General features: G+C 32.8%; 1 protein-coding gene and 1 long non-coding RNA gene across 3 annotated transcripts in view; one reads left to right on the top strand and one right to left on the bottom strand.

Moving 5' to 3' along the window:
- The first annotated feature begins 4,169 nt into the window (after positions 1-4,169).
- The window catches only part of LOC148284485 (uncharacterized), a 34,565-nt gene continuing 18,053 nt past the window's right edge, over positions 4,170-20,681 (top strand). For both annotated transcript variants that reach the window (XM_088239517.1, XM_088239507.1), the window contains exon 1: positions 4,170-4,253. In XM_088239517.1, the coding sequence (XP_088095643.1) occupies positions 4,239-4,253 (15 nt within the window). In that variant the 5' untranslated portion in view covers positions 4,170-4,238. The remainder of the gene's footprint in view (positions 4,254-20,681) is intronic.
- Positions 13,274-19,874, bottom strand: LOC148284486 (uncharacterized). Its single transcript, XR_015824781.1, has 2 exons — positions 18,496-19,874; positions 13,274-14,740 (listed from the first exon to the last, which is right to left on the bottom strand). It is a non-coding gene; the product is annotated as an uncharacterized LOC148284486 (long non-coding RNA).

Here is a 20,681-nt window from a genome sequence, read left to right as displayed (position 1 = left end):
AATATAAATATAAATTTTAATAAAGCGCGCTCAGCGCCTGCGGTGAGCCAAGAAACTAGCCGATTATTCCAGCTTATGTTTTCATACAAATAAGTATACTATATTGAAATGTATTAACCCCAGTGTGGGTTTTTTCTCTCAGATTAAACTTGCAGATTACACAAATTATTTGAAGATTCTTGATTTGGAAAACAGTATTTCAAACATTATTTCTTAAGGACTATTTTTCTTTGAGATGGTACTTTTGACATAAGACCATAATTACTTTCATGTGTCATATTGCAGGACATATAGCGCTCCACGCGGCCGTTTTTAGAACTATTAACTACTAAAACAATTCGGCCAGATGACATTTCAATTGAATACCTAATATCGACTGAATTCATAATGGTATTTTTTATTTATTTTTAAAAAAAATATTTATTTAAGTAATGGATAATATTTCTATATAATATAATATATCACGAAGTTACATCGTTAGAGTTGATTTCATGGATGAGAGTTGTTGTATCACACAGAACCACAGAAAAATATCATTTTTTCGTAGACATTACTTACATTATATTATGTTCCTCCTATGTAGGTACAAATATATGATATTTTTTTCTAGCTTACCTGTAAATAAAATCACCATTCGCCACTGATGTATATGTATGTATGTATGTATGTATGTATATATATATACAGAATGTTCATTAAACCCTGTCACATCCGAAACCACGATGATCAGTATGAGCAAGAAGATATATTGGCACATTAAAATAAAATTTTAGAAAGAATAAAATAAAAAATAAAATTTTAAAAAAGCAAATAGTTGCTTACTTATAAAAGCATACGTATTTTTACAAAAAAATAAATAGATGATTGTTAACATGAAATAATAATCAATATAAGCCTTGTTACATATGAGCCATTTAATTATTTTTTCCTTAAAAGTTTTATCTACATTTTCTTTTAAAATCTGCTTAGGAATCTTATTGAAAATTTTAGTAATTGTATAATGAAGTGCTCTTTGGCCATACTTGTTTACATACCTCGGTACTGACAAGCCTTCACGTTGTGCTAGCCTTATTTATTTATTTATTTGACACTTTATGCAATATATATACATATAAGGGCGTGCATATTGCCTTAAGGCAATTTCTTCCTACCTACCCAAACCGTTCAGTTTGAGAAAATTATAAATACATGGACATATTGAATCTTACAATTTTATACAAAAATTAAAAGCAAAGATTAACAAAAATAAATATATATCAAAAAAATTAACACTTTACTATGAAGAGAGGAGAGGGGATGGGAAGGAAAGAAGAAGGATAAAAGAACAATTTAAATATTTAGATAGTGACATTTCAATCTTGACTTAAATGTAAATAAAGAAGGGGCGTCTCTAACATTAGTGGGTAGATTATTCCACAGTCGAGCGGCTACTACTGTGAAAGAGGAGGCAAGAAAATTAGAGCGATGACAGGGTATTAAAAGGGTTCTCTTGTTACTAGAATGAAGAGATAGTCCGTGTTGTGAAAGAGGTTGGAAGAGCTCTCTCAGATAAACAGGCAAAGTTGGATTATTTAAAATAGCTTCTGGTAGTTACTATCAAATCGGTATCTAGTAACAAATTTGAGCCATAGAATAGCATTTACGGACAGGCACCCTTGCTTTTTAAAAAGTTCGGGTGCCTCTACATCAAACTTCATTGTCAGATTTAAAAAATATGTAAATAGGGGCTAGATGTCCTACCGTCCATGCGTTCTGTAGCTGCAAGACGCGCTAGGATGTTTGTTTATTGTACAGCGCCCTTGCGGTGATTTTCACAAAAACGGGGCTATAATTTTAACTATACTAATCGACTCGAAACTCCACATTTTCTTGAACAAATCTGATCTGTGGTTGCCGGGTAAAGTCAGCAGTCAGCATATTATGTGAACTCAATTCCGTTGTAGGTTACTGAACTAAGTCACTCGGCCGCGCTTCTCAAGGCAGTGTGCCAAGACGCCAAGACGCCAAGACGCCAAGACTCCGCACACCCGAGCAGATAAACCCCGCGAAAACGTCCGTCAACGACATTTTAAGACAACGGTGTTTTGAGTATGTCCAAATGTTTGCAGACAGGCTTTATGTAGAATTTTAATAAATAAATCAGCAGACATAACTCTAAAACTCACCCTTATAAGCCCCTTTAATGAGGAAGTTCAGTGTCTTTTTTTATTTTTTTATTTGTTAATAGACTATTAAACTAAGCCATTTTTTTTTACACATCGTATTATCAGCAGCGCTATGGTTTTTTTTAAATTTTGTATTTTTTTAAATATTATTTTATTAACAATTTTACATGCATATATATCTTCAATTATAGAATTAAACAAAATAGATTTGTACATTAAGTTGTAATACTTATTTTTAATATTTTTGTTTATACAGGATACAATGCAATAAAAAATAAGTTGTACGTGTGTACTTATTGAATAAGATTTATTCCCAAGAGATTATTCGCAAAAGCTGAGAGAGTATCATGAAAAATGACAATTTATTGTTTCGGCAGTATACATTATATTCCCGACACATGCAGGCCCTATGGCCACCTATGTGTGTGGGCAGAATGGTGAATGTTACACAGTGTGTAAAGTGGCCACTTAAACCAGCCAATGACAGTTGATGGTGTAATTTCTATTATTTTGTTTCCTATATTCATTTTTTAACAGAAATACCTTTAAAAAATATTATTTTTATGTAATTTCTGTTTTTTTATTTTTTATTATTGCGCAATTAAAAAAAAAACATTTGTTTTAAAATGGCAAAATCGTCGGATTTCCTAATTTTGCGTTCGTTTTACCCGACTATACAGCCTTAAGATAATATTTTGTTTTATATCATAATTGATAATTCCTTACACTGTATAATATTTACCAGTCTGAAGATGCTCACTAGAGAGCGAAAGCGCTAATCGGTTGAACAAATAAGTGGAAGTGTAAAAATATTTTTAATGAGAAACTTATATGTAAATATAAGTTATTTCATCATTTAAATTTTAAAAAACCAAGACGTTTTATTGATAATGAATTCTATATTTTTATTTAATCAATATTATGCTGCGTACGGGGCTATAGTCTTTACAATATAGCTTGATTATAAAGACAGCTGTCAAACTAATTTAATTAGTGATGGGAAATTACTGATCACTGGTCAAATCGATTTTATCAGTTATTTCATGCAATCATGAAACTCTATTTCCGAAAATTGATATAAAAAACGCAAAAACAAGCCTATTATAGTGTGTTTAACACAATTGTTTACCAAAAAATGAGACATTTATACTTTTTTCATGAACAACATCAATTGAATTATTTTTTTATTCGATCAATTTGTCCCAGCTCCGTTTTTGCAAAATGACGTTACCTTGTAAGAACGTCGTTAATAATTAGGTTTATTTTAGTTTTTTTTATTTATAAAGGTGATTTTATATATTAATGTTGGTTTATGTGTCAAGCATTGTATAAAAAAATTAATTAACACGACATCTGGTTGTATCTACAAATGATTTTTCGTGTGACAATATAAATAACTCCTTAGACGTTACTACAAAGTTATGTCGTCACTTTTTCTGACAACTGTCATTTTAATCATGTTACATTTTAAGGACTATAATAAATCAAGTCTGTTTGTATTTAGAGGGTGGGAAGCGTAATGTGAGCTGATTACGATCTTTAAAACTAGACAGGAGTGGACTGAAGGAAATATTGATAAAAGAAAATAGGATATAATTAATTAATTAATTATATCTTGATAAAGAAGCTTGTATAGCATTGAAATCGGTCAGTAGAAAAAATAAGTGGTTAAAAACCAAGCTGTTTTTATTTATTTTATTTAAAATGAACTACTTTAAAACATCACAGGTTCTTGTGAACAAAAAAAAATTCCGTTATTATGTATTGTGATTGATTTCTGTTTTCCGGGTAAAATTATGACGTCATGGGGGAAGTAATTTCAAAATATAATAACCATAATTATAAAAACACAATGCATACAAATATATTAAGATTTGTTGGTTTAGATTGATAGTTTAAAAAATGCAATATTAATAAACTATTAAAATTCCGCATTTTACGCCTTAAATATTTTGTTTTATTTGTTCTGTTTTTTCGATAAATAAATAAATTGAAATTTGAATTGTTTCAGATAACAGAGAGCTGCCGATGTCAACAAAAAGTGAAACCGCAAGAACTTAGCTAAAGAAAAATATGATTTTAAGAAACGTAAGTACACTAATTAAAACAAATTATTAATTAGCGGACCCGGCAGACGTTGTCCTGCCCGGACGTTGGCTTGCCTGCTATGAGCTGGTTCAGCAAACGCAAAATCTCGAAAAATTAGATTTTTCGATAAACTATATACTGAGTGACATTTGACATTGAGATTTGCAGCGCCACCTACCCGGTCCAATTGTGAATATAAACCATCCAGGGACCCACTCAAATACACACAAAAAATTAATCAAAGTCGATCCAGCCGTTTAGGAGGAGTTCAGTGACATACACACGAACGAAAGAATCATGTATATTAAACAAGATTGTTAACTCTTAAAAGACTGTGCTGAATAATCCCTTTGCAGCCGGTGGTGTAACACAATGTGACCACAAGCATAAGTCGAGATATTTTGAAATGTAAGCTAAAATACCAAATTATTTACAATGGTATGTGTTAAAAATGATCTTTGTTCAAATATGTTACATAAAAAATATAAAATTAAAGCATATTTATGCAAAATAAAGTTAGAAATTGTGTTCATTCCTTTTAAAATCCTGCCAGCAAGCGCTGCCGCCCGCGTCTGGTTGTCGACTGAATTCCGAATTACACTTACGACTGAATTTAGCGGAAATAGATCAACCGGGAGACTAGAAAGTATGCTATGCTAATACAACTCTTATTTGAATGCAAAAAAGAATATCAAATTTTTATTGCAAATAAATACTAGATTTTATTAGAATAAATAAAAACGCTGTTAAAACATATTCTTAGAATAATATTGAAATAAAACCTAAAAAAATAGCAAAAAAAACTTGTAAGAAATAAAATAATAGTACGTAATACGTGATATAATCAAATCATAATTAAACATACACAAAAATGACAACGTAAACACGTTTTTTAAAACTAGTTACGAAGAAATTTTTTGAACACTTTAAATGAAATAACTTTGCACACTTCCTTGGGTACACTTCCACTTATTTGTTTGACCAATTAGCGCTTTCATCCTCTAATGGACATCTTCAGACTGGCGAATATTATACAATGTAAGGATGATTTATAGAAATCAAAATATTATCTTAAGTGTGGAAATGAGTGGAAGTGTACCAAGTATTTTTGATTAATAACTTATATGTAAATGTATGTAAATATTACATCATTACAATGAAATTCCATCAAGAATTGTCAAAAAATAATTTAAATCAGATAAATTGTGAATAAATTGTATAAACATTTCGGGAACACGGTGTGTTAAATACAGCGTCAGCTCGGTATGCTACAAAAAACTTCACGCGACTGATGTGTTCTCTGTCCCACAAGTGGTATAATTCTGTATCGTGCTCTTTCGGTATTGTTTTCTCGGTCACTCAAGCTCCGCCCCTAACGAATAGTGTCCTTGTCGGTCTTCTGATATGCTATATTCTCGTGCTCTTTCTTATAAAATTTAATAAACCACTTATAATACTGGCATCTCTTTCGTTTGTTTTAATTTATTTTACAAAATGAAGAAATTATTTTTTATAGAAAAAGCCCGTGCATTTTTTATAAAAATGTTTCCTTATTTTGGTGTAAAAAAGTCCATATAAGGATTACAAAAAATATGAGTTGGTTATTTAAAAAAATAAGAGAGTTATTAAATGTTTTTTACCCGAGGTAGACATCCGTTACCGCATAGCCACACATGAGTTAAAGCAATAAGCACACACGTTATTTATTTTTATTAATTTTTTTATTTTATTTTATTTTATTTCTTTCAAATACAAACAGATGTAAAGGTTAAATGAATATTAAAAAAAAAAAAAAACTATGAAAAATGTATGCATAGTAGGGCCTGCCATCCAATTATATGTATTCACTAAATAATACTGTAATAAAGCGACGACGGCTTGAAGTTTAAACTATATAAATAATAAATATACTATAAATTAAAATAAGATAAATATGGACAAAACAAGAAGATAGTGGAAAGGAAAAGAAGGAAATTGATAAGGAGTGGTAAAGGATGGTTGAAGGAAAGTGAGAGTGGAAAATTGAATTTGATTTAATGATTAAACGAATTATGAATGAAGAGCATGAATCAAGCCTATTAATTCTCTTCTGTACATATTGTATGGAGTGTTAAATATATCGAGACTATTAAATTTGTTGTTAAATGTTTCACATATACGAGGGATCGTAGAATGTTTCCGGTGATTAGTTTTAAATTTACGAATATAGAAAATACCAGAGAGTCTAGTTGGCCTGGAGGGGACAAGGTAAGCAAGTAGATTAATGAGATTAAAAGATAAATTGAAATGGCAGTTTTGGAATATTTTCATATTTACACTAGTGAAATTCAAATATGTGATTGCGCAGCAGGATTATACGTCGCGAAATGTAAATATTTTGACATTTAATATTAGGTGTTTACGGATGTTCCAAAGTGATACGATAAACAACCATGGTGAGAAAATGTCATCACGTCGCTTATTAGCACGTCGATAGTCGATTTGTGATTGAGCTACTGGTCTAAGAAGAAATATTAAAATTGAAAAACATTTTCAGGCGTTGCCAAGCATGTAGGTGAAATAATTCTATCAGATGAATCTCACCCGCGACAAAAAAGGTTTCAACTCTTTTACTTTACAAACGTCAACAGATGGAAGAGACGAAGAAATATAGATGTTTTATTTATTTTATTTTATTTATTTCGAATACGAACAGATGTACGGGTTAAATTGATACAAATAAAAACAATAACAAATGGATGCATAGTAAGACCTTCCAACCAATAATATGTATTCACTAAATTATACTCCAATATAGCGACGACGGTTTTAACTATTTAAAGAACTAGCGGACCCGACAGACGTTGTCCTATCCGAACGTTGGCTTGCCTGCTATTAGCTTGGAAAAATACTTTTCATTGATAAGTTAGTACCTAGATACTTGTTAGTGATTGAATTCCAAAACTAAAAATTATTAAATAGGTGCGAAGGTTTTCACGGTCACTGTTATCAATATTATGTATCTTTTTTGGGTGATACCGTGTATGTTGGATTTGATCCGACGTTTCGGCTACCATTGCAGGAGCCATCATCAGTATTCATATTTAAAAAAAAAGTTTTATGTAAAACGTGAAATAATAATAAATAAATACAAGGCATGCACTTTCGACAACGAGACTAAAATTAGTTGTTGAAATAAATAAAGTTGGGACACAAAATTCCAAACATTGTCAAAGCGGAACAAAAGGTCTCTTGATGTCTGTCAATAGTCCGGCTTCTGCTAAATGAGTTTTCTATTATTATTATCATGGATAACTGATATAGCGCCATTTTCGTGATATAATATCTCAAGGGCGCTTTACGTAGTGATTCTATTGTTAAATAAATTTAATTGAAGCTTTTAAATTTGTAATTTAATTAAAACAATTTATTTTGTTTTCACATGCTACGGATTTATTCAAATGATTTAGAGAACAAGTGGGTTTTAAGTTTTTTCCGAAACATCACTTCACTTTCACAGCCTCGCACCTCTGCTGGGAGAGCATTCCATGCCATAGGGCCTGCGACCGCAAATGCGCGTTCACTAAATTTAGTGCGCTGTTTAGGTAGATGTATAATAACTTTTCCTCTCGCCGTAGACGTAGCTGATCTAAGCGTGAGACGCCTGTCAGCTAGTTCACCTGGAATGCATAGTTCCCTTAGATATTCCGGAGCAGAGTTGTGCAGTGACTTATACATAAGCCAACAGAGTTTGTAATCGACCCTCTGTGAAAAACGTGGCCAGTGTTGTTCCCGAAGTAGTGGAGTGATATGACTGAACTTAGAGATTCCGAAAATAAGTCTCGCTGCGACATTCAATACAGATTGTAGGCGAGTCATTTTGTTCATTGGTAGACCTGCATAGATACCATTACAATAATCGACTCTAGACACTACAAACGCATTTATTAATTGACGGGCGGCATAAACCGGCAAATTGTTGCGTATGCATTTAATTTGTCTCAGCTGGTAGAAGCATGAACTTATCGTTCTACTAATTTGAGCGTCAAGGGATAGGTAAAACTCCCAGTAGTTTAACGGTGGGTAAAGCGGTACTCCCTACATTGGGTAGAGCCGTATCCTGGATCAAATTCTGTCGTCTGGCTGAAGCCACCCACAGTTGTTCAGTTTTTAATGGGTTTGATGTTAGTCTGTTTTCAGCCATCCAGTTTCCTATTTTCTTGATGCATCCATCAATTAAATTGACAAGCACACTTATCTCGCCTGGTTTGCAATAAAAATAAATCTGCGTATCATCTGCATAGCAGTGCGACCACAATCCACATGCTTTGATAATGTTCTCTATATCTTTAGTGTAAAGGAGAAAGAGAAGTGGTCCGAGTTCTGACCCTTGAGGCACTCCTGTAGACACCCGAAAGTTGGTTGAGCTTTTACCCTGGAACACAACTGCATATTCTCTTTTATTAAGATATGAACTGAACCACATATGTGCCTGATCACGGATACCATAAGTTTTCTCCAGACTTTCAAGCAAAATATTATGGTCTACAGTATCGAATGCAGCACTCATGTCCAGAAGAGCCATCAACACCAGATTACCAGAGTCCACCGACGTTATAATGTCAGACAGTACTCTTATCACTCCCGTCTCCGTGGAATGAAAACGTCGGTATGCCGATTGCCTTACCTATGCCTATGAGAAACTATTTTTTCTAGTATTTTTGATACGATGGGAAGATTTAAATTAGGGCGAAAACTGGAAAGATCTTCCTTTTCAGTAAGAAAATGCGAAGAAGTTCTTTAACAAGACCAAAGGTGACTATTCTGTCAGAATCTCACACAGTAGTTTGAGCAATTAGAAAGTACAAACTTATTGCAGTAAATGTAAGCATAATCTATGATAATTAAGACAAAAATAAGCAACTGCCATAAAAAAAAATGATTGAAAATATGAATTTTTTAAAAAGATTTTTTCCAATTTTAAATAGTGAAAATAAAATATGATACAGACAAGAAATAACAAATCGCACGGGGTTTTGGATCATACGTTGGTTCGTCTTTCCCCTATGATCTACCAGGTCATAAGCCCTGTAGATGCCTAGACTTCTATATTACCTTCTCTTAAGTGTTCTTTATCTCTGTTGTAATATGTTGATATTTTTAATAACCTATATTTTTTTAAATACTCTTTTTTTACCTCTTATGTAGATTGTTAAAAAAAACGAAAAAAAAAAATAAAATTTAAAAAAAATATTTTTTTAAAACTAGCCACTGCCAGGTCATCAGCCCTGACAGGTGCCTTGACTTCTGAATTCCTTTATATAAATATTCTTCGTGTCTGTTGTAATATGTTCCAATAATTTTGTAAATATTATTATAATCATGTAAGGTATACAGTGTGCAGCGTTTCTTCTTCCTTAAAGACTATAGTTATCATGTTGATGTAATTCTAACGTTTCTGTATGATTTGATTGAATCTGATTTATCGCTCGGCTGATTCCCTCGCGTTACGTCATAGGACGTGGGACGGCGTATCGGGGAACGCGGGGACCCAACCGCGACAGACTTACGCCTCTAATTTACTTTCATGCGCGTTCAATGCATCTCCGGTATTGAAAAGTGAATGGGCGTACGCTCTATTGGCCCGTCAGCGAGAAGATAGTCGAGATAGATATAGATCCACGTTCACAAAATTGGTAGAAAACACTTTCGAGAAGAAAATATGGAAATTAACGCATTCGTTTTTTTTTAACATAAACGGCAAATCTGCCTTTTACAAAAATTTATAATACTAACATATTTGGCTTAATATACAGGGTGTTCTTTAAACCCTGTCACATCCGAAACCACAATGATCCGTATGGGCAAGAAGACATATTATCATATTTTAAAATATATTTAGAACAACGATTTTTTTTAAAAATAAAATATTTAAAAAAAACAATGGTTGCTTACTTCTGCAGGGGAGAAGTGAGGAGAGCGCGGCGCAGTGTCAGACTGCCCCCTTCCCCCACCTCGTTTCATCCCTACAGAAGGAAGCAACCATTTTTTTTTTATATATTATTTTTAAAATTTTTATTCGTTTTAAAAAAATATTTTAATGTGCCAATGTGTCTTCTTGCTCATACTGATCATCGTGGTTTCGGATGTGACAGGGTTTAAAGAACACCCTGTATATATATTTTATAAGCATAAATTTCCTTTTACCCAAGATTTATAAAAAAAAATAAACCTAAAAATTATACAAAATTTATATTTAAATAAATTAACCTAAAAATAATACAAAATATTCAGTAGAAAGTTTGAACAATTAAAGAATAAATGTAAAAAACAAAATTAAATAATAAAATATTTCAAAGTAATTTAACAACAAAATCGTAAGTACTGTTTCATACTGTCGGCCTCGTGGTGTAATGGTCAGCGCGTTAGCCTGCCATGCAAGAGGTCTCGGGTTCGATTCCCGACATAGTTGATATGAAATATTTATTTAAATGGGTGTTTTCACTCTAGAATATTTCATAGTCCCTGGACTGGTACCTGAAGCATAATCTCATCTTCATGTAACAAAAATGATCAAAATACGCCGCGATTGGTGTACCAATGCAGCGCCCTATGCACCATTAGGTGCGGAAAAGGGAACTATGATGCGATGACTGTTTCATACAGCTGGGTAAAGTGAACAAAAATTGTATATCTTATGAAATGCATAAATAAATATAATTACCATTCACCATCTTTGAAAAAGTTCAAAAGGTGTGTCTATAGGAACAATACCCTACACTAAAATATATCAGATACGTGGGAATAATTATTGCCGAGTTCATGAAGTCTGTTTAATACGGCATTACAAGTATACATTGTCCGTGAATTGTTGCTACGAAACGGTGGCACCTGTCTAGTCATTCTTCCAGGCACCCTGAGGTTGATGAGAGATAATAGTTCAGGGCAATCCCATATTGAATTTACAATTTTGCGAATAAATGGAATAAGTGTAATTTTTCTAACACTCATATGTCAATTTGACAATTGTTTAGCCCCAAAAATTATGACTTACAGCTCATTAATCCTTCGGCAGCTCCTATTGGTATACTATATATTCATAGAATCAAGAATAGTCCAAAACCGCATGCGAGCATCAAACAGAAAACGACTAAACTACTCTTAAACAAGAAGTTTTACGTTTTGACGCCTTAGTTTCTTTGTAGACGTCGCTCAGAACGCAACTCCTGATTTGAATTCAACTATGCCGTGTTGTGTCCTTTTAAAGTGTAGAAATACTGCTAGCATCTTAAAGAAACATGATGGGATCACATTTCATGTGTAATTAGCAAATGAATCGTTCTATCCTCTCTGCCTACCCCTACGGGGAAACGGCGTGATGGTTTGTTGTTGTTGTTGTTGTTGTTGTTGTTGTATATTGTTGTTGTATATTTAGTTATAAAGGTGCTAAACTTGCTTTGTTTCTTTGTTGTTCTCAATATGTGTTATTTTCTAAATGTAAATATTATTTATGTCCCGAATCGAGTTGTTGTAACTCCTGGGAATGATTTTCAACGTATTATACTTGTAGAATACTTTGTGTTATTTGATTCATAAATAAAAAAAAATGAAATAAATCTAAGTTTGCATGTTCGTTTGCTAACACGTGAAGCCGTGGAATAGGCGAGTATTTAGCACAGTTGAACTATGCAAATCAACAGCAAAAGAAGTATTTGGCCTCGTCCCACGCTGTCTCACATAAAAATTCACACAATTTAAAAGTTCGGGAGTGTCGAGAACATTATTTAATAACTTGAAAAGCAGCGCTAAATATCACTAATACATATTCATTTAACTGCTTTTTTAAACATTTATAGTTGAGCTCTTCAATTGGGATATTTAACTAAATAAATAATCAATCTTAAAAACTTGTGTTGGACCTTCCCCACACTGTTTATATGGGTAACATAATGAGGAGACCAAACTGAGGACCCATATTCTAACTGGCTTCTTACTAGGGTTATGTTTAATATTTTTAAAGCATAAACTCTCTTGTTGTTTTGATAACAAAGGCTATATTAACCATCTCATTCATATGGGTAACAATAGTTAATTTATCATCAAAAATGATACCCAGATCACTTATTCTCTTAACAAGAGTTAATGTCGCAGTACTGATGCTATATTGAAAAACCAAAGGATTTTTTATTCGAGAAAACCGCATTACATGACACTTATCCACGTTACGAAAGAGAGCATTTCTGGCGCACCAAGTCTCAAGATTATCCAAATTTCTTCGAACAGTCAAAAGGAGTTTGAATAAGTCTGAAGATCTTGAGATCATCAGCGAATAGGAGTATTTTGACATCGTGGAATATATTATTAATATCGTTAATGAATAAAAGAAATAAAATAGGGCCCAAATGAGATCCCTGTGGAACACCGCTCTTGGCAATAAATGAAGAAGATACTATACCTTTAATTTTAACACAAAAATCATAATTTTAACACAAAGATCAGATAGATAGCTGTCTATCCAGTTTAAAAAACCACCAGCAATCCCCATAGCCTTTGGCTTCTCAAGAAGAATTTGACGATAAACTCTGTCAAATTCAAAGCCTTACTGTAGTCAGTATAGATGGAATCGATCCGGAATCCACTTGCCATACCTTTAACAATAAAGTTTTGGTAAATTAATAAATTGGATATTGTAGACCTACCTTGAACAAACCCATGTTGGGTAGTTGATATCACTTTAGATAATTCAGAATGGATAACTTCCAACACAAGTGACTCAAAAAGTTTTATGTTAGAACTTCGGGACGAGAACCTGACACAGGAGTTGGCAGCCGATAGAGATGCATTGAGGCTCTTTGTGTTTACCATATGCTCCACATGTTAAGTAAATAACAGCATTTATCGATACTATTCCTGGCCGATTACGTTTCGTTCCCATCCTTCCTTTGACCCATCCTTATGGTACCTACCTAACATCAAGATAGAAGATATTCAAAATTAGAAGATTCGGATTTAGAACAAAAACAAAAGAACATTTTTGACTTGACATAAAATCGGATAAAAAGTGGTTGGAATCGTCGCGCGTCGTGGAAAACATTGTATCATTTTATGGTTCATTTTGTCATCCAGTGCCAGAAATTGAAGAACATTCAGATCATATTAAAGGTAGGTATCCATTCCATGTTCCTATCCTTTCTCAAATATTTCCCAATAACAAAACTGAATGAAATTCGATTTCCATTTACAGTCCGCCTTTTCGTTAACACCACCTATGGAACTGATATGGACATACGATGATAGTTCTACGCATGACACCGAGAGCGAAGCGTAAGATGCTCATTAGCATTCGCATACAACAATTATTGTCTCCTTGCGCGGGCGGTAGTCAGCGCGCTGTATTTTACAAGGAAGAAATTATCAATCGTGACAAACCTGTTTGTACGCGTCTGGTAGGCGATTACAGTGTTCCGACTGCCACAAAGAGGATAATTTATAAGACAAAATACTTTCACATTTCTTACGATGATCAATACAATCTGTCGCGTACATCCGGCTGCGTCTGCCGGATTCTCAATACTCGGTTCCGGGTTACGTTCGGTTCTCAAATTGTCGGTTAGAAGGCTAAGTGGCCGACGAGCCACTGATTTGAAAATGAATTATACATTTAATGCAAATAACAATATTTTCTTTTAAGCTGCGAAAATACTTAACGCGCACCTGTTCTAAAAATCACTTTAATTAATCCGCAGCACGTGATTACAAAATAGATTGTTTCGCTAAAAAAAATGTATTTTTATTATTTACTAGCGGACCCGAAAGACGTTGTCCTGCCCAAACGTTGGCTTACTTAGCTGGTTGAACGAACATTTTTTTCGTAATTAATTACACACGTTATTTATTTTAAACTTTTATGAGCTATTTATATTTATTTTTTATTTTAAAGAAGCAAACAGTTGACAGTGATATAATAACATTTTTTAAAATACAGACCGACCAGCAAAGTTTCTAAATAAGAATCACACATATTATTAAATTGTGTTACAACAAAAGGATGTGTTTATGTGTATTTGTCTGAGAGTAAGTGTATTTATTCGTAATAAGGGCTTGTTTTTCTTTTTATCTCCACATGTGATTGGCTAAGAGGCCTCATCGCGCTCAAATCAAAATCGTGCAAAAATCGCTTCTCTAGTGCCACGATCTATGAAGCAAATACGTGAATGCGTATTAATGAAGAAAAGTCAGACCGCGTTTTAAGCTGAACCTTCTAAAATTATGACACTCAACTGATGTTCACGTGAATTTAGTCATTCTTTAACCGCCAGCCGTGTTTTGACGTGAGCTTGACATTTTATTAGAAACCAAAGTAAATGAAAGGAAAAATGCCTGCTTGTGTCGTGAAAGCGTGCAAAAACTATTCAGATAAAAGGAAAATGACTTTTCATTGATAATAAGGTACCCTAGTGCTTGTTTATTATTGAATTCCAAAACTAAAAAATATTCATATTCCTTAACTCATGTGTGGCTATGCGGTAACGGATGTCTACCTCGGGTAAAAAACATTTAATAACTCTCTTATTTTTTTAAATAACCAACTCATATTTTTTGTAATCTTTATATGGACTTTTTTACACCAAAATAAGGAAACATTTTTATAAAAAATGCACGGGCTTTTTCTATTAAAAAACATTTTCTTCATTTTGTAAAATAAATTAAAACAAACGAAAGAGATGCCAGTATTATAAGTGGTTTATTAAATTTTATAAGAAAGAGCACGAGAATATAGCATATCAGAAGACCGACAAGGACACTATTAGTTAGGGGCGGAGCTTGAGTGACCGAGAAAACAATACCGAAAGAGTACGATACAGAATTATACCACTTGTGGGACAGAGAACACATTAGTCGCGTGAAGTTTTTTGTAGTATATTGAGCTGACGCTGTATTTAACACACCGTGTTCCCGAAATGTTTCTACAATTTATTCACAATTTATCTGATTTAAATTACTTTTTGACAATTCTTGATGGAATTTCATTGTAATGATGTAATATTTACATACATTTACATATAAGTTATTAATCAAAAATAATTGGTACACTTTCACTCATTTCCACACTTAAGATAATATTTTGATTTCTGTAAATCATCCTTACATTGTATAATATTCGCCAGTCTGAAGATGTCCATTAGAGGATGAAAGCGCTAATTGGTCAAACAAATAAGTGGAAGTGTGCCCAAGGATTTTTGATTAAAACCTTATATGTAAATATAAGTTATTACAACATTACATAATTTATCATGTCGCTCATCCGGTGCAATAACGACATAACTGCAGTGAATATGATTTTATTTTATTAAAGATTGTTATAGTCATAAATTACTTTTTAAAATATATTTTCACAATTTTTTTGAATATTACGTTAGTTTGGACTGTTAATTTGTTAACGGATTGCAAAAAGTTTTCAAAAATTACTTCAAATGATCTTAAAATATACCAATAAAAATATTAATACTTATATTTACGTCGTTGTTGTACTGGGATAATATATTTTTAGACAATTATGGCAAGTTATTACCTGTGGGTGAAAATAAGATCAACTGATAATATATATTTATTATTTAAATTTACTTATCGAAAGACTATTATCTCATTATTTAAAAAAAAAAATCTCAATACTATTTGACATTATTGGTTGATTATTTTAGTTAGGGTTCCTTTAATCATTATTTGGCTCATCGCGTATGATTGATACATCAGTACTCGAGCTACTCGATGATGAGCTTCAGTTTGATGATGACGATGATGAGCTTGATGTTGATATAAGGCTTCTTTTTTCCTTTTCTGCAGGCTTAAATTCATCACCACTATCAGTTAGCGAGAAATCTTCGTCATAATTACAGACATTACTCATCCAATCTCCGTTAATATTTTGTGGTGCTGATGGTCCTCCATCAGTTTTGTGGTCCTGAAAAATCACAGTAGGGTCGTTGTTACACAAAAAAAATTACAAATAGTTTGTCACAATCACCTTTATGTCTACACAGGCACAGACACAAGCGCTTTCGGCAGGTCCCCGCGCGCAACTTACAAATCAGGCGTTGTTGTCACTAGTACTTACAAAATTGTTCAAATTTTTCATTGGCACAAATGCTCCCTGGTAGTTTGTAGTCAAACTATCATTCTGCCGTTTTTGCACCGGATAAAACACGTATTTATAAGACTTGTGACATACTTATCACGGTTTTAAAAAAAAAGTTAGTTGTGTCGTTTTTGCCCCGGATGAGCGATGTCTCGAAATTTTAATAACAAAGAAATTGAGAACATTTAATATGCAAGTGATGAAAGTAACATGGAGATGGAAAATAGAGAAGATGTATTAGACGTGGAAGACAATATTGAGTGTGAAAATACAGAAAGTGAAAATGAGCCTTCCAAAGGAGTTTGAGGGGGGACCAAATTTTAGAATCAGATAATGATAATGAATAAAGAGAAACCGTTTTAGAGGGGAGCGAAAAATCCAGAAATTATACTTCACTACAACCCTACAAAAGTAGTTGTGGATATTGGAGACAAATTAACAAGATAATATTCTTGTATGAGAAAAACTTGAAGGTGCCTGCTTAGAGTTTTGATGGAGCTGATGGATATTGCTTGTTTAAACTCCTTTATTTTTATTTATTTGACACTTTATATATATATATGTATATATATATGTATAAATATATATATATATATATATATACATGTAAGGGCGGGCATATTACCTTAAGGCAATTTCTTTCTACCTACTTAAACCGTTCAGTTTGAGAAAATTATAAATACATGGACATATTGAATCTTACAATTTTATACAAAAATTAAAAAGAAAGATTAACAAAATAAACATTTAGTTAAAAAATATATACTTTACCATGAAGAGCGGAGAGGGGGTGGGAAGGAAAGAAGAAGGATAAAGGAACAATTTAAATATTTAGATAGTGACATTTTAATCTTGACTTAAATATAAATAAAGTAACTGTATTATGGATAAAAAAAACACTGATTAGAGAATCAACGATAGAAGTTTAAGAATATTCTTTCCGCGGTCGTTAGCTTTACAATTTGTAGTTTCTAACGTAAATACACGTAAACATAGTGTGTGAAATTCCACCGAAAGCAAACGAACGCTACCGAAATGTTTTTAGAAACGCACTATTCATGTTCTTTCTCTTCTTGCACCAAACCATCAATTTCCATGATGTTGAATTGCCAACACACGAAAGTTCAGAAGATGTAACAAGAAAAACAGGATGGTGTAAAAATGCCCAAATAAACATAGTGCACGTGTTTTTTCTGAAACTCGTCGAAACTAAATCTGCAATATTTATCGACGTTAAAGGAAAACAATTGTGTGTTTTGAGGTGCCCAAAAAATTAATTAAGTAATTATAATGCTTCAGAGTTTTGACTCAATTCTTGGACAGGCTTTTATAATTTATATAAGCGTTTATTGAAGAAGCGATTTGTAATGACATTAAAAAGATTTTTCAACTCTACGTATATTTTTTGAAGTTATAACAAACTGTTGTAAAGTATGTTCAAAGCTTTTTTTAACCGTTAAATCTATTTAACGTTAAATCTAAATAACTTTGGTTCTAACCAAAGTTATTTAATTTAAAGTGTTAAAAAAAATTGTTCGTAACTAGTTTTAAAACACGTGTTTACGTTGTCATTTTTGTGTATGTATAATTATGATTTAATTATATTACGTATTACGTACTATTATTATATTTCTTACAAGTTTTTTTTTGCTATTTTTTTAGGTATTATTTCAATATTATTCTAAGAATATGTTTTAACAGCGTTTTTATTTATTCTAATAAAATCTAGTATTTATTTGCAATAAAAATTTGATATTCTTTTTTGCATTAAATAAGAGTTGTATTAGCAAAGCATACTTTCTAGTCTCCCGGTTGATCTATTTCCGCTAAATTCAGTCGTAAATGTAATTCGGAATTCAGTCGACAACCAGACGCGAGCGGTAGCACTTGCTGGCGGGATTTTAAAAGGAATGAACACAATTTCTAACTTTATTTTGCATAAATATGCTTTAATTTTATATTTTTTATGTAACATCTTTGAATAAATATCATTTTTAACACATACCATTGTAAATAATTTGGTATTTTAGCTTACATTTCAAAATATCTCGACTTATGCTTGTGGTCACATTGTGTTACCACACCGGCTGCAAAGGGATTATTCAGCACAGTCTTTTAAGAGTTAACACTGGATACTTGCTATAAGCTGGTCTGTGGCTCAATCACAAATATCTATCGACGTGCTTAAAAACATGCTGAGCATTTGAGCGATCACAATGAACATGCTTAAGTTATCGCAGTCATAAGTCAACGCGTGTGTAATCTCTAAGTCAACGCTCGTGTCGGTTTATTTTTTGTTTTCCTCGTAAATAAATACAGTCCACGGCCAAAAAAACGGCGTTTATTATAAAAATGATACAATATATTGCATTTGCAAAATTGTAAGGAGTATCTAATACAAAAAAGTGAAAATTAAATTACAATTACTATGGCGACTGCTTTTCTTGACATTTGGCTCGCCAACCGCCGGCTAAATGCAATAAATAGCGTGAGCAAAAATGAAAAACAGCAGTTTTGGAATATTTTCTATATTTACACCGGTGAAATTCAAACATGTGATTGCGCAGCAGGATTATACGTCGCGAAACGCAAATGTTTTGACATTTAATATTAGGTGTTCACGGATGTTCCATTGTGGTCGTGAATACGATAAACAACCATGTCGATATATTGTTATCACGTCGCTTATTAGCAAGTCGATAGTTATTTGTAATTGAGCTATTGTTCTCTTAATAACTTTAATTAATCCGAAGCATGTGATTTCAAAACGAATTGTTTCGTCATTTTTTTTTCTTGTTGATGAGTCGGTGCTAAATAAGATCCTGACGTCACTGCGATCCGAGAAAATGTATTGTGACCGGTCAGATCGCACCCTCCGAGCCTCGATTACAATGGGATGTTCAGGACGTTATACGCTCACCATGACGTTATAGTTGAAGATAAATTCTCCCGATTGATAACGAAGATACACTGCTGACCCTTCATCTTGAGATTTTCAGGAGGGTACGTCGGTATGTACCGAGGGCTCAAATAACCCACGGTACACATCAGGCGCGTTCCGCCACACATACTGTGGATACGGCGCACCCCTTGAGAATTAGGAACTTGGATACAATAAATGTTTTCTTGCGCGCGGTAAAAATTGGGGCATTAAATATTACGGCAAAGTTTCAAAATAGAATTTCTGTGTAAAATATTAAACTACAAAGTAGATACTAACCTTCTTAATAAAATACAAATAAATGCGGGATTGAGAACACTCAGACATCGGGAAATATTTAAACTGCCTTTGTTTTCAAATAATGCAACATACCACACACCTATGGCCCGCATGTGTCGGGAATATAATATATACTGCCGAAACAATAAAATTGTCATTTTGAAAATGATACTCATGAATGATACTCTCTCAGCTTTTGCGAATAATCTCTTAGGAATAAATCTTATTCAATAAGTACACACGTACAACTTATTTTTTATTGCATTGTATCCTGTATAAACAAAAATATTAAAAATATGTTTTACAACTTAACGTATAAATCTATTTTGTGTAATTCTATAATTGAAGATATATATGCATGTTAAATTGTTCCGATGAATGCTTTCAAACTGTATGCTTTCTAGTATGTATCTTTGTTGAATTACCAAATAAAATAAAATAAAATAAAATTATGGACCAGAGCAGTGATTTTTCTTTACACACTATAGGTATTTACCATCAGTGAATACTATTGTTTTTCAACAATGTTTGAGTATGTCCAAATGCTTGCAGACTAGCTGCATTTCCTCCCTAGGGAGTTATTCATATTCAAATTCATTTTAACAGCGAGGGAAAACATTTTTGAGGAGGGAATATGGAAGTCTGACCTGTCATTGGCTGGTTTATGTGGCCACTTTACACACTGTGTAACATTCACCATTCTGCCCATGTTTGAACATCCACATTTCCTCAACTCTTCCATCTGTTGACTTTTGTGAAGCAAAAGAGCTGAAACCTTTATCACGTGGGTAAGATTCATCAAATTCACCAAATCACCTACTAGGCAACGCCTGAAAACAATTTTCTAATTTTAATACTTATTCTTTTCCAGGTAGTTAATTCAACAATGTATACTTTTCCCTCTCTGTTAAATTGAATTTCAATATGAATAACTCCCTAAGGAGGAAATCCAGCCAGTCTGCAAGCATTTGGACACACTCAAACATTGTTAAAATAAACCTAATTACTATCGGCGTTCTTACAAGGTTACGTCATTTTGCAAAAATTTGGAGATGAGACAAATTGTGTAATGTAAATCGATCGAATAAAAAAA

The sequence above is a fragment of the Micrasema longulum genome, unplaced genomic scaffold (genome assembly GCF_059751315.1).
Source record: "Micrasema longulum isolate JH-2025_06_02 unplaced genomic scaffold, ASM5975131v1 h1tg000116l, whole genome shotgun sequence".
Classification (NCBI taxonomy): Eukaryota; Metazoa; Arthropoda; class Insecta; order Trichoptera; family Brachycentridae; genus Micrasema; species Micrasema longulum.
The sequence above is the reverse complement of the archived record's forward strand: the minus strand, read 5'-3'. Positions and strand labels throughout refer to the sequence as shown.